Consider the following 13,234-nt stretch of genomic DNA (forward strand, 5'->3'; position numbering starts at 1 on the left):
TTTGTAATCTACAATGGCATTTCTAAAATGTAAAGAAAAACATTCTTGTTTTCACTGGAAGACAATGACTTCATTCTGGATACGTTCACAAAACTAAACAAAAAGAAGGATTTTATATATTATACATATATTTATTGGATTTGTACTCCTTTACACAGTAGCGTAGGTGCAAACCAAGTGGATAAATAGTAATTTTGCTTTTTGTTGTTTTATAATGTTATTGCTATGGGAAAAATGTATTCATTGTCAATCAGAACAAAACCAAATGAACACTGTCACCATGTTAGTTGCAATCCATCCGAGCACAGGGAGTATTTAAAATATGAAAATATTAGAGCTGTTTAATTAAAAAGGACAACTGTTTTCTTTATAGCTCAACACTTCACAAACGCAACAGAAGAAACATTCAGAACTTCATCTTGAATAAAAAACAAAACAAATATATATTTTGAAACATTAAGTCAATTGCTGTACACGTTTGGTGATATGTTCAGACAATAAATAAAGACTACAAGAACAACATGGCTTCTTCCTCTGGGCTGCTTTCTTCTTCTGGTTATAATTCTTTAATACAACACATGCTGCTCCTGTATGTTGTAATTCAAAAGAGAAACCTCTCATATTTCTGTAGTAGCAATTTACTTAGAAGTGCTATATAAGTTATACATATATATATATATATATATATATATATATATATATATATATATATATATATATATATATAAGTTTACAGTGCTATATAAATGCAGTCCATTTACTTATTCCAACACCTGCATCATTGTCTCCCTGTGTCATTAGTTGCTCAGCAATACAGTGATTTAAATGCATTCCATGATATTACTGGTAATGTGCTGCAGGAAGATGTTGAGAAGGTTGTTCTCAGCTGTTTTGGAAGATGGACGACACAGCCGTAAGTATCAAATCACATTTTTGATGCCCCAGTCAATTAATGATGGTTCTCAGTATGTTGTTCATATTTGGAAATACGCATACTCCCATATTTATATCATTTATAGCTTGACATTGTTGGAAATGCACATATATCTCAGCCCACCAACTGCTCTAAAGCACACCTCATATATTTAATCAGCACAAAAGGCAAAATGTAATAAAAGACAAGATGTGGTTATACATGGAGTTACATGCTTAAACTATTTATTGGCCAGGTGTGGTGACTTCCTGGAGTCTTGTTGTGAACATAATAAACAACTGAATAAAACGTGTTTATTAGTAAAACTTTGAGGTGTTGGTAGGCGTATGTTTGAATGTTGGACAGAGCTAGGCTAGCAAAGCCAATCCCCTGCTAGCTCTAGCATCATATCTAGTGGACAGACTTCAGCACGGTATGGAAGTGTTGGAAGTTTCAGCTATAAAGTGGATCAGCATATTTCCCAAATATGTCAAAATGTTCCATTACAAAGCTCAGCATCCAGCGGAGCTCTCAGCAGAGCCGGACACTGAACAACTTTCAACTCTTCAGTCACTTTTATGTGAGTCAACAGATACTAGAGGATATGCTGGCTGTTTCCCACAACAACCACCACTGAGAAAAACCTGTTGTTGAGCTAAACTGAAGGATCTGCTGTGCTGAGTAAAAAAGTACAGCTTTCCTTTGAATCACATCAGAACCTCACACAACGTATTACTGTATTTCACAGGCATTACACATATGAACGTCATTTCTTAGGTCTACATTATTGATTTACAATTTAACAACCACAACGTCAGTTTCAGCTGCAGTTACAAAGCCTTGTCCTCACTACCCACAATGCATTTTAAGGGGGAGAGATACTGAATTATGTACTTATTGGATCCTCCACAATGTCACGGTGAGCTTTTAGCATTAGCCTACCTCATGACATATTTAGTCATTAAAAATGGAGTTCCAAACAGGTGGCCAATAAAATGGAACACAACTTGTATTTTACAATTTCTTGCTTCTGTCGGTGAAGGGACCAAAATGTTCTCCAGAATGATCTTGGAACGACTACAGGTTCTGGTTCTGTTTGTGGAGGGTTGGCGTTCCAAGCTGATAAATCTCTAAAAGGCTCCAAAATGTTACCCAGAACTGAGATGAGTTCATCATCCCGGCTGTGATGAGAACCGTCTCTTAAGTCACACTGATGTGCTTCTCAACATGAGCAAACTTTCTGTTTACAACGGCTTCTTCTTTTGCAGCGAGTACGAGTACAGTCAGTACATCAGGAGACATCACTTTAATTCCAACAGACACTCACAACAACACAGTCACTCAATTAATGGAACATGTCTTAAATGCAGTCAACACCTGAGATACCAAGCATAAATTATTTCATGCTGCTAATATGTTTGCTTGTAACATCTGAATGAAAGGTTGATAAATAAATAAAAATGCAACTGGAAGACTTTTTCTATTTTCCAAAATAGGATTATTTACAGCTACTCTGAAGCCTTGAACAACATTTAACAAAAGCACAGTACAAACGTTTCAGAATCAAGCAGCTACTGTATGATTGTCAATAGTGCAGGTTGTGCTGTTATATAGATGTTGTTTTTATATACACTACATGAATGGCACAAGATACTGCTCTACTGGATGTGCTACCAAAATGGAGACAACCACATTATGTGGGCAGCATCAGGAAAGTCCCTGATGAAGACCTGAAGCCAACACTGATATGTCTTCCCTCGGCCACTGAAGTAGTGGGGTGAAGGAATAGTGAAGATGCTGCTGGGATCTGTGCAGGAAAGCAGTGCTCTTATGATGTAACACTCAAAAATTCTCAACAGTCTCATTACATTTTGTGAACTAAGGAAAAACTAAAACGCAAATCTGATATTGTAGAAACAAATTATGCAAACTGTTAGTTACAATTGGCCCAAAGATCTACCTGCAACTGCAAAAGTCTATGGCAACCCAATGAGGCTGCATTGCACACCAGAAAACATAAATGCTTTAGATTCTTAATATTAGTGGGACTGCCATGTTACCCAAATCAAAATGGTTTAAAGTATCGTAAGTAAAAAGCATGAGCTGCAACAGCATGTTATTAGGCTTACATACTGCATGTGAGATATACAGGAAGTAATGCTGCCTTCAAAAGGAACTTGTGAACTTGTAGTTATGAGTTGTGCACATGATGCTCTTCAAGTGGTTCAGTCGTAACAACACCGCTGCTAGGCAACGGCAAGTCAATTTACTATGGCTAACAAGTTAGCAAGTGGGTAACAAAATGTAGGAAAATCCTAAGGCATAATGACGGAGGAAAAAGATAAGGCTGTTGGGAATATCAACATTTTCCTATATATTTCACATTTCCACATATTATATAAATACTATAAAAACTCGATACGATATTTCTGAAATTGTCTGATGAACACGGTAAACACAACCCTATTTGAAGGCAGCATAAACTGAGTCATATTTAATGTTTCATGTTTGCATGATGATACTTGATAAAAAACCTAAAATACAAACACTAGAATGGTTACATGCTAATGCTAAATTTAGCAATGTCCACATCTTAACATTTTATTCTAACTTTAGCGTCTTGAAATGTGTACCATTGTATGCTAACACACTAAAACAATGACCTGAGTGTAGTCGGACACAGCTAATGTTTCATGTTAGCTAGTTAAATTCAGGAAAGTAACCAATTTGAGTTTAGAGTTATCCAGTTCATATTTAGGGAACTGAAACTTTTTGACTTTGTAAACGTGCAATATTTTGGGGGTTCCAGTGTAGCCAGCGGATATCTGGATAACCGATGTCAAGACTTCCTCTTCCTTGCGACAGTCATAGATTACAGTCCGATTAGCAAATTGAGTTGAGAAACGACGTCTACAAAGGAATTGTTTCACAAGTAGTCAGTTTACACTCAGTTAAAAGTTCCTTTGTTATCTAATAAAAAGCTCATTAGTTGTCAGACAATAGTCAATGCACTCCCCCCTCTTTTGCTCTGTTTACCTGCATGCAACCAAAACCCGCTCAAACATGATTGGTCAATACTACTCGGACTACTCATGGAAACCAGAACGCTTCCGATACCAGAATCTTGTCTCGTTGCCTGTTTTCATACAGATATCTGTTTATAGAGAATAGTTAAATCTCAATTTTCACGCATTCATACACAGAGCACATTGTTATATGATATAAAATGTTCTTATTTCACAAAATCTCCTGAGACTGGGATGACAAAGTCTACACAGAAACCAGCTGGATTTCAGAGCAAGCTCTCCCACACAGTGCAGCCAACACCCATACTGCCCAAACTATGTCTCCCTCATTCATGCAAAAATAAAAATAACAATGCAATGACATTTGAGAATGAACATTTGCTAAATCATTGTTAAAACCAGTCTGTTCAGTCAGTTCGCCAACCATTCACCGGCTGGGACTCGTCTCCTCATCTTCAGGGAGGAAGCCTCTTCTGACCGGCACTGCTGAGCCATCAGCTGTGTGAAGAGGCTGTGATAAGAAAAGTTCCAGTATTTTGGGGGCACTAGTCTGAAACGAGTCTGTTACTGCAGTCAATGGAGGGGAGGGAGCACAGTATGATCAGGGTGAACGGAGTTCAGATCCGATGTCATTCTTGCATCAGTGTCTCCCTCCAGTCAAAGGAGTGGTTTGGTCCATGTGTGAGGGGGAGGATGGGAGGGTCCACTAACTGCCAAACCCCTGTGTCTCCCTGCTCCTCACAGGAGCAGAAGCCCAGGTAGGGGATCTAAGACCAGGCAGAGGAAGCAATAATTAGTTTGAGAAGAAATTCAAAGAAACATGCTTTTTGGAGAGTAGGTTCAAATTGAAGTACGATAGGTTTGGAAACCATTGGCACACTAGTTTTACCTCCTACAGTAACAACATTTTCCTGACGACAGTTTTCTGTATTGAACATAATTAACACAAAGCTGCACTGCTTGCTGTTGGCTCATTTGACATTTTGCAATCTGCAGCCATGTTGTGGAACAAACACAAACACAAACATTGTTTCATCATTTGAAAACTATGATAGAGGGTCATTACATATTCAATATAATCTAGATTGGATTTGCATTTTGTGAATACATTTTTTATTTGGTGAACATATTTGTAAATTTGTCCATTACAATGTGCCACTCCTACTATACTGGCAGATCTTCCTCAGTTTTTATAAGAAAATAAAACATTAAGGACTAAAATGACTGTGACAGAGGGAGATTTTCCTTTTTTTCACTGAACCATATATGTCTGAGAAGCTCATTATATTTGTTGTATGTAAAATATTCATCAGGAAAGTAACGACAGTATTTCCCTGTGAAATGTAGTGAAGTAAAAATATAAAGTAGCATGAAATTGAAATACTTAATGCGCTTTGGGTCTAGAAAAGTGCTTTACAATTATAATGTGTTATTATTAACAATAATAATCCATCCAGACGATGGATGGATTATTAATGTTACAATTCCTTCAAGGGGGAAAAGCCTCTGAAATTTTAGATCATGGTCCATTGGAAAATACAACAAGTACTACTACTATTCCCAAAACACAGTAACAATGACACAACATACATATGTAGTTATATGGAATACAATCAAAAATGTTGCATGGCAATATATTAAGGCCTCTAAATAATTAAATTCATGTAATTACTAACATACAGTTTTGAGGTGCTTGCACTTTACTTCAGTATTTTAATTTCATGCTACTTTATATTTCTACTTCACTACATTTCAGAGCAAAATGAATTGAATGACAGCTATTTTGCTGCTGCCAGTATAGTAGGAATATTTCAACCTGTTGTCAATGCAAAGCAACTCTTTAGAATAGTAGCGTCTGTTATTCTTTCCTGTTTCATGACACAGACACACATTTCCATAACTTTTTAAGTTAATTTAACTTCTTGAAATATTACTACTGCACTGCAAAATAAGTTTTTTAAGGACTGTGGAGTATTTTTACGCTGTTGTATTACTACTCGCATACTTCTTCCACCCCTCTGTGTTGGTTTAACCCTTGTTTAAGTGATGAAGCAGGTGGATCATGAAAAAAGACTAAGAAAAGGGCAAAAGAGAGCAACAAGGAACACAGAGCGTGTAACGCTGATCCTGAGTCCAGATAACAAGGAACAGATGTGACTCTTAAACTGCGGACAGTCAAAATGTAATTTAGGGCACTTTCACACCTATAGTTCGGTAAGCTATGTTACATTTTTCATTTCGATAGGGTTCTCACTGCTCTTTGTCAACGCACCAAACATTGTAAACAAATGTCAATATCCGAGTGATAATATGTCGTCGACACTTCCTGGCCTCAGAAATAACGGAGGAGCACCAGCTCATGAATGCGGTCTGGGGTTTTCAGGTGCACCAGAGTGAGAATAAGCTTTCACACCACCCGAAACCCAGCGGACTATCCGACACGACGCTCCAGGGTTCGGACCAAAAAACTCAGGTGTGGAAAATGAAAAATGAATAGTCGTGTCTCTCCAGCCTGCTATTTTATGGGAAACTCTTCTGTCATGGCTGCCATCAGCGACATGATTTTGCCTCCAAGCTGCCTTGCACAATGCATTTCCATTTAAAAAAAGAAAAGCTCTTCTGCACCTCATGACAAACTAATGACAGTGCTTTGCATGTAGTATTGGCAGGTGTATGATGAAATACAATACATTTCTTCAATCTGTGTTCTGCTGTGATTTGATTTTAATCCAACAATGAAAAAAGATAAATTCAGTAAAGACAAAAAGCTAAATAATTAGCATGTTTTTCATGCATGCATAGAAAGGAAATATATCTACATTAAACAATGTGTATTTCAGTTCATTTCTTTGCAACTGAAATCTTCCTTGTTCTGTTTTGCATGCAGACAAGCACAGTTTCCCACTATTGAGCAACCCAACAAAGAACTGATATCTAGAGTTAAATCTGTAAACAAGTTAGTTAAATAAGTTAAATCTGGTGAGTTTGCACTAACATGTCACTAGTTGTGATCATTGCCTTCTTGTTCACTCAGTCAGATCAGAGCGGTCGAACTAGACAAGCCACAGTTTGAGACTAAATGTAAAGAAAAAGTGTCTTAAATAAAGCAGATTTTCAGTGAACTTTTATGTTGTAGCACATTCATTCATCCAGCCAAATTGGTCATTTATTTCCTAGAACATGGGAATGCAAAATTATAGTTTTTTTTCCCGTTTTAGCTGACAATCTCTGGAGTTTTAAGTGTATACCACAGGAACTGAAGAAACCTCATGTGAGTAATGATGGATGGATAGGAAAGTGGGATGTATAAGAGGAAAAAAAAGATGAAAAAAAGATATGCAGAACAGACCTTTCGGACTACTTGGATGAAGTCTTTGGCGCTCTGTGGGCCACGGCCTTGCAGCTGCCGTGTGCAAGCCTCTAAGGAAGAAGCGTGGGCTACAATCAGCACGTTGTTTCCTACGGAGAGTGGAAACCCAGGCAGGATGTAACATCAGTGGACAAAAACAGGAGCATGCAAAACAAAAAAAAGTAAAAGTTGACATCCACAGGCTTAACAACCTCTTCCAGGAGCTCTGCTGTGTGTCTCACCAGTGTTTTTGCAGTCCGACAGGATATCTTTGGTCACTTGGTAACTCCGGCTCATGTAGCTCTCATACGGTTCAGACACAGTGAGCTTGCTGACTGGGATCAGAGGTCTGTGTGGAAACAAACACTAAGAATTACAAAGCAAATAGCTCATTAAGAATTGTGTTACAGTTCTTTTATAAAACTATAAAACTTGAGTGCAGAATGGATAAACAACACGTAGTGCATGTAAACTGTACACTATAAATACACACACAATATACAGTCTATACCAATATGTACAATTCTTTTAATTTATTTAAAGCTTATTTTTTGGGCTTTTTGCCTTTTATTTGATAGAACAGCTGAAGAGACAGGATGACATGCAGCTAAGGTCAGATATTAACTGGATTTATAATGAAACAAGACAGGTGGAAACCTTGTATAAGGCTGGACCGTGTATAGTCAATGTGCTAAATTGTGCCCAAATTGCTACAGTGATAGTCGTGATAGTGTCTATAATCTGAATTCTTTGATATGAAATGTTCAACTGAAATATTCTGTAGGACTCCAAATATTTGTTCAAGTGTACAGAAGCAGCATATCATGTGACCTGGTTCAGCCACGTTTGAGTCAAATAAGTGAGGACTGCTTTAATTAATTCTGCAACATAATCATGCTATTTTTACTTTGCTAAACAGACCAGACCTAGGTCACATCCCATGACAATTATGAACACGCCCAAAGCCTCAAGTGTTGGAGGACTTTGTGTTACATGTATTAGCCAACACCTGTCTGCTCTGAGCACTGTCCCTCTGCCTCACTACGCCCACACAGCCTACTCTGAAAACATCTGCATCAAACCCACAAATACAGGATTGAAACACCACATGTTTGAAACACTTATATATATAGGAATAAAAAGAATGTGCCCCTAAATGTCTCAATTGATGCTTTCTGGGTGAAGTAAGACATGTGTTGCAAAGCAACTACAATGCTGCTTTATGTATTGAGGAAATGGATCAGCTGATTGATCGCGGAGGCAAAGACTGTTGCCTCCTCTTTCCATTTTAAAAGAGCAACGGCCAAAGGGGAAACTCAACTTGTCCAATCAAAGGTGTCACTTCATCAATCACATCACAATCACAAGCTTCAGACAAAAATGCAAAATTATAAAATCAATTGTAATTTCTGGCACACAAACATCCAGGCACCACTTTGTAAAAGTAGCTGAGAGGTTTTGCAGATGACAAATACGTTTACATGTCTAATGACTCACATTAAATGTAATTAACTGAACGAGGTGTGTTGTTGTTCTCATCACCTGTATGCTGTGTCCACACTGAAGTGAGCTGCAGCCAGGTCAGTGGGAGGTATCCATGCAGGCAGGGAGTTCCCAGAAACCCACTTGGTCCATTCAAAGAGCCCCGGTTCCACTCGAACCTTCAGCTTACCATCCTGCTGCAGACCTGTTTACACAAACACAATTCATTAGAGCTCATCTGAAGAATAAACACATTACATCTCCAGCATACTGAATGTGATCAATGAGCTATGATATTTCTTCTTCTTACCTTTCAGGATGTTCTGTGCAGTCTGAACACATCGCAGAGAGGGAGAACAGTACACAAAGTCGATCACTGAGTTACTCTCTAATAGAGCTTCACCTGAAATAAAGCACATATTAAGAACACGCTTCATAAACAAACTGACAGCAGGTGAAGTGCATCACTTAGATCTATATTGGTGACGTACCCACTAGTCGAGCCTGTGTGGATCCAAACACAGTGATGGGAGCGTCCATGTCATAATCTCTCTGTCCGCCCCACAGCGGCAAACTGGGAGGCATGTTCAGATTGGAACGTACATATCTACCTGCACAACAGAGAATACGTCCTCAAATGTAAGGTGGTCTCAGTGGAAGGAAGGAATGTTTGTTGACTTATTCCTATTGTCTACCTATACCTTGGACTTCTCACCTTTACTGTCGGAGCAGAGGGAGAGCCAGTGTTTGCCAAACACCACATCCATCCTCTCACCGTGCCGACAGACGAAAAGTGTCCGCTTAGGCTGCCTAGAATGACTACCACTAATCCGCAGGACCTGCTGGGAATACAAGGCATCAGTAAATGTGTTTTTAAGATTCTTTTTATTTGTTGGCATCAAATGACAGATGACAGTGTAGAGGCAGAGATGGGGATAGAAAGAGAGACATGCAACAAAGGTCTGCGCTGTAACCACTCATGTTAAATTCAAAGTAAACTTTTTTTTTAAAGATACGACATAATGGGGAAACCCTGAGAGGCAAGTGAGAAAAGAAGTAGTCTGCGGATCCATTTTCTAAGTCTGATTCTAAATAGTTTTCTCTCCTGTGTCTACAGTGGAAAAAAAGATTTTGTTTCTGTGAAAGAGGTGGAGAAAAAAAAGATTTGCAGGCTAAAGAAGTTCTGCCAGGATAAAGTGTTTGTTGTTGTAATACTCAATTTGGCATCAAGAGGGTGAAGTGCACCACTAACCCATGTTCTGAATAGGACACAAGGTACATGTATTGGGAGTTAGCAGGTTATGTAACATTAGAGTCCAGTCTTTTTTTCGGCTCCAAATGTATTTTAATTGGCCCGAATCTGCCGTTAGAAAAAACATGAACAAAAACTAAAAACAATCATAAAAACAAATGTACCTGCATTGGATGACATATGAGACTGAGGGTGGGTGTGTCTCCAGGACTGGTGTTATCAGGCCGTCGGCTGTCCAGCAGCCCATCGAACATCCGTCTCTCCTTGCTGCTCTTGTCGCTGGGCCCACAGCTGAAGAAGGAATGGGAGCTGTGCAGTACAAACAAGATCATTTATGAAAAAGCTGATCCAAGTATTTTGGCAACAGCTAAGCAACTTTTTAACATCTACAACTGATCAAAAGAAATATAATTACTAGTAGACTAAAACATTTGGAAATAAGGAGCTTTATTTATTCTTTGCTAAATAAATAGTTGCCAATACCTTTCTCCCTTAGAATAAATTGCTATAATTTCAGCAAATATGAAATAATAGGCTAGCTACAAATCTAAAGGTCCACCAATTAATTCCATTCATTCATAACTGGCTTTTATACAATGGCTCTAATACGCTGTCCTACAAAAGATGTGTTGTGTATATTTAGTATCATACGTTTATTTATTTTGTCTATCTTGTGTGGGTGCCAGTGTGACGTGCTCTGCTCACCCATGGAAGACCCAGGTGTCAGACTCATCGGCCAGGCTGACGTAGTTCTCAGGCAGCAGGCCGGACAGCCCAGAGACCAGGGAGGTCCCATACACCCAGCCCTCACTGGTACTGCTCTGATCCATTGGAGACATGAAGATAAAATCGCCAGGAACCAGCTCCAGCTCATCCTCGTTCTGAGGCACGTAGGGGTACATCACCCGCAGCGTCTGCAGAGGCAATTATTGGCTGACTTATTAACATTTAGAACAAATAATCATGTTGGTTAATACATATCTGTGACCTCTAAACAGGCATGGTTAATATCAATATTAGCCACCTCATGGTTTGCAAAACGAATGTCCCGGGAGAACAGGACTGCCAGCCAATCACAGCCGAGCTTGACTTCGATGCCCTTGGCCAGTTTCTCCAGTGATGGGAGGTGATTGGTGGGGAAGTTGTAGGCCAGAGTGACATGGAGCTGCTTCTTATGAGGCTCCACATGCACCTCTGGAGTTAAAAGATAAGACATCTTACAGTATGTCACACTAACCATGAAAGTACAAAATCTTACAAAAGTAAAAAACATTCCGATCAATTAGTTGCAGTACAAAGCATCAGAGATGAAAACCAACTCAACATTTCCACATCGGATTTGGAGGACACACTGTAATCTGTATCTTCATCAGACATAAATATGACAGAGCATTAGTGCTACACCACGGCTCTAATCTGATTTGGCACTTAGCTGTCTGCATTACTCTTCGTCTCTTTCTCGCCCGTGTTTAAAAGAAAGTTACAGTGACAGATTGAGCGAGTGTTTTAATAACCCAACACGACTGCCACCCTGACCAATCATTCACTGCCACTGCTGTAAAAGACAGCTGGTCACCACACATTACATAGTGATTACATGATGATGATCTCCGGCTCAACTCTATACAGTGATAAAGAAAGACAGCTAAAGGTGGGACAGAATGAAGGGAATACATGCAGTTAAGATCCTAAACATGTTTCAAACCCAGAGCACTGGCAGTGCAAGTATCGTACACTATGTGCGCCTTTAACCCCAATGCTTGTGGTTCCTACCTGCCTTCCTGGCGGCCTCTGTGGTGAAATCGGCCGCAAACTGCTTGAGGACGTCGGCCACCTGCTCTTCCACGAAAAGACCAATGAAGTTGGAGGATGTGTAGAGCTCCAGAGGCAGCGGGCTAGGAAATCGACCCCGCCACTGCTGGACGGAGGCCTGGAGGGCCTCGCATAGAGCTTCTACTTTGTGGTCGGCACACTGTGTGGAAGGATGGGAATATTGAAATATGTAACATTACTGGCTTTATCTTTCTGTTTAACTAATGGGTCTTTGTTATTTAGACAGAGGTGTCGGTGACGTTAAAAAGAAAAGAGTCTCTACAATACTAGGAAAGTCTTTTTGGAACTTTACAGACAGTAAGGCATGGCTTGTTCCTTTTAGATTCTGCATCACAAACAAAAATAAACAAAAAGTGCAAAATACATCCAACAAATATGTTTAATTCGGACGTTGATAACAAATGTACTTTCTGCAAGACTGAACAAGAAAGTGTAATTCACCTCATTTATGGATGTCCATAATGTATTACATTTAGACTTTGAGAATAATATATTGTGAAAAACAACACATGTAGTAATTAAATATAAATATAGAAATATTTAGAATCTTTTTAATTGGTAACAAATAACAAATGTATGTCAGCAACTACAATGTGCTGAGAGATGTTTGTCTAAAGAAGTCAAATTATTCTTCTATTTATTCTTATTCTTATTTTTCTTATCATTATTATTTATATTACCTTCTGACCTTTCTTATTAATTGAATAAAAACATTGCAGCTGATATTTACTCTGTGTGGGGAATTAGTTTAGAACCTTTGATGACCTTTAACTTTCCACCTTCGTAAAAAACGTACAACTCACCATGAAGAACTGGCAGAGGGTGATGTGGGGGAAAATGTTGTGGGCTTTGTTTTTGCCACAAGTGACCCGGCTCTGTTGCCAGAAGTGGGAGAGCTGGTTCTGCAATGGTCCACTGGGTCGCAGGTAGAGGACAAACTCCCTGGGCAGAGGGTCGTCCAGGAACGGGTCATCCACATGGGAGAACAGCCTGGAGAGAGAGAGGTAGTGCTGTACCCAATGTCATTTTTAAAGAATATTTGAAGCTTCTAGTGAGCTTTTTGAATAAACCTTCTAATGTCTGTCTTCATTTTATTAAATAAACTTTCTTCAATGAATGTAACTCGCCAGTGCGTGCCTCCCTTTGTGTGCGGCAGGCGGGAAAGCAAAGGCTAAACGTCAACAAATATGGATTGAAGCAGAATATTTGGTGAGTTAAAAACAAGCTGTAAATGTTCTATTACATCTATCTTTTTTCAATAAATGAATTTTACAACGCTCTGGAGGTTTTGGAAATGTTTGGATCACACGAGTCAGAAACAACCCAAAGAAGTCACCACTGGAATCTAAGTCTACACATATTATAATACTGAATATCAG

General features: G+C 39.0%; 1 protein-coding gene across 2 annotated transcripts in view; it reads right to left on the minus strand.

The window, feature by feature from the left end:
- Positions 1–314: 314 nt before the first annotated feature.
- Positions 315–13,234, minus strand: part of ubash3bb (ubiquitin associated and SH3 domain containing Bb) — a 51,554-nt gene continuing 38,634 nt past the window's right edge. The window contains exons 3-14 of one of the 2 annotated variants that reach the window (XM_029446237.1): positions 12,659–12,845; positions 11,796–11,994; positions 11,047–11,216; positions 10,728–10,936; positions 10,187–10,331; positions 9,486–9,609; positions 9,262–9,381; positions 9,081–9,173; positions 8,831–8,975; positions 7,531–7,637; positions 7,289–7,398; positions 315–4,706 (exon numbers count right to left, since the gene is read on the minus strand). In XM_029446237.1, the coding sequence (XP_029302097.1) occupies positions 4,569–4,706; positions 7,289–7,398; positions 7,531–7,637; positions 8,831–8,975; positions 9,081–9,173; positions 9,262–9,381; positions 9,486–9,609; positions 10,187–10,331; positions 10,728–10,936; positions 11,047–11,216; positions 11,796–11,994; positions 12,659–12,845 (1,747 nt within the window). In that variant the 3' untranslated portion in view covers positions 315–4,568. Of the gene's footprint in view, positions 4,707–7,288; positions 7,399–7,530; positions 7,638–8,830; positions 8,976–9,080; positions 9,174–9,261; positions 9,382–9,485; positions 9,613–10,186; positions 10,332–10,727; positions 10,937–11,046; positions 11,217–11,795; positions 11,995–12,658; positions 12,846–13,234 lie in introns of both variants that reach the window. The other variant, XM_029446236.1, reaches the window with a different exon arrangement.

Source organism: Cottoperca gobio, chromosome 13 (genome assembly GCF_900634415.1).
Source record: "Cottoperca gobio chromosome 13, fCotGob3.1, whole genome shotgun sequence".
Lineage (NCBI taxonomy): Eukaryota > Metazoa > Chordata > Actinopteri > Perciformes > Bovichtidae > Cottoperca > Cottoperca gobio.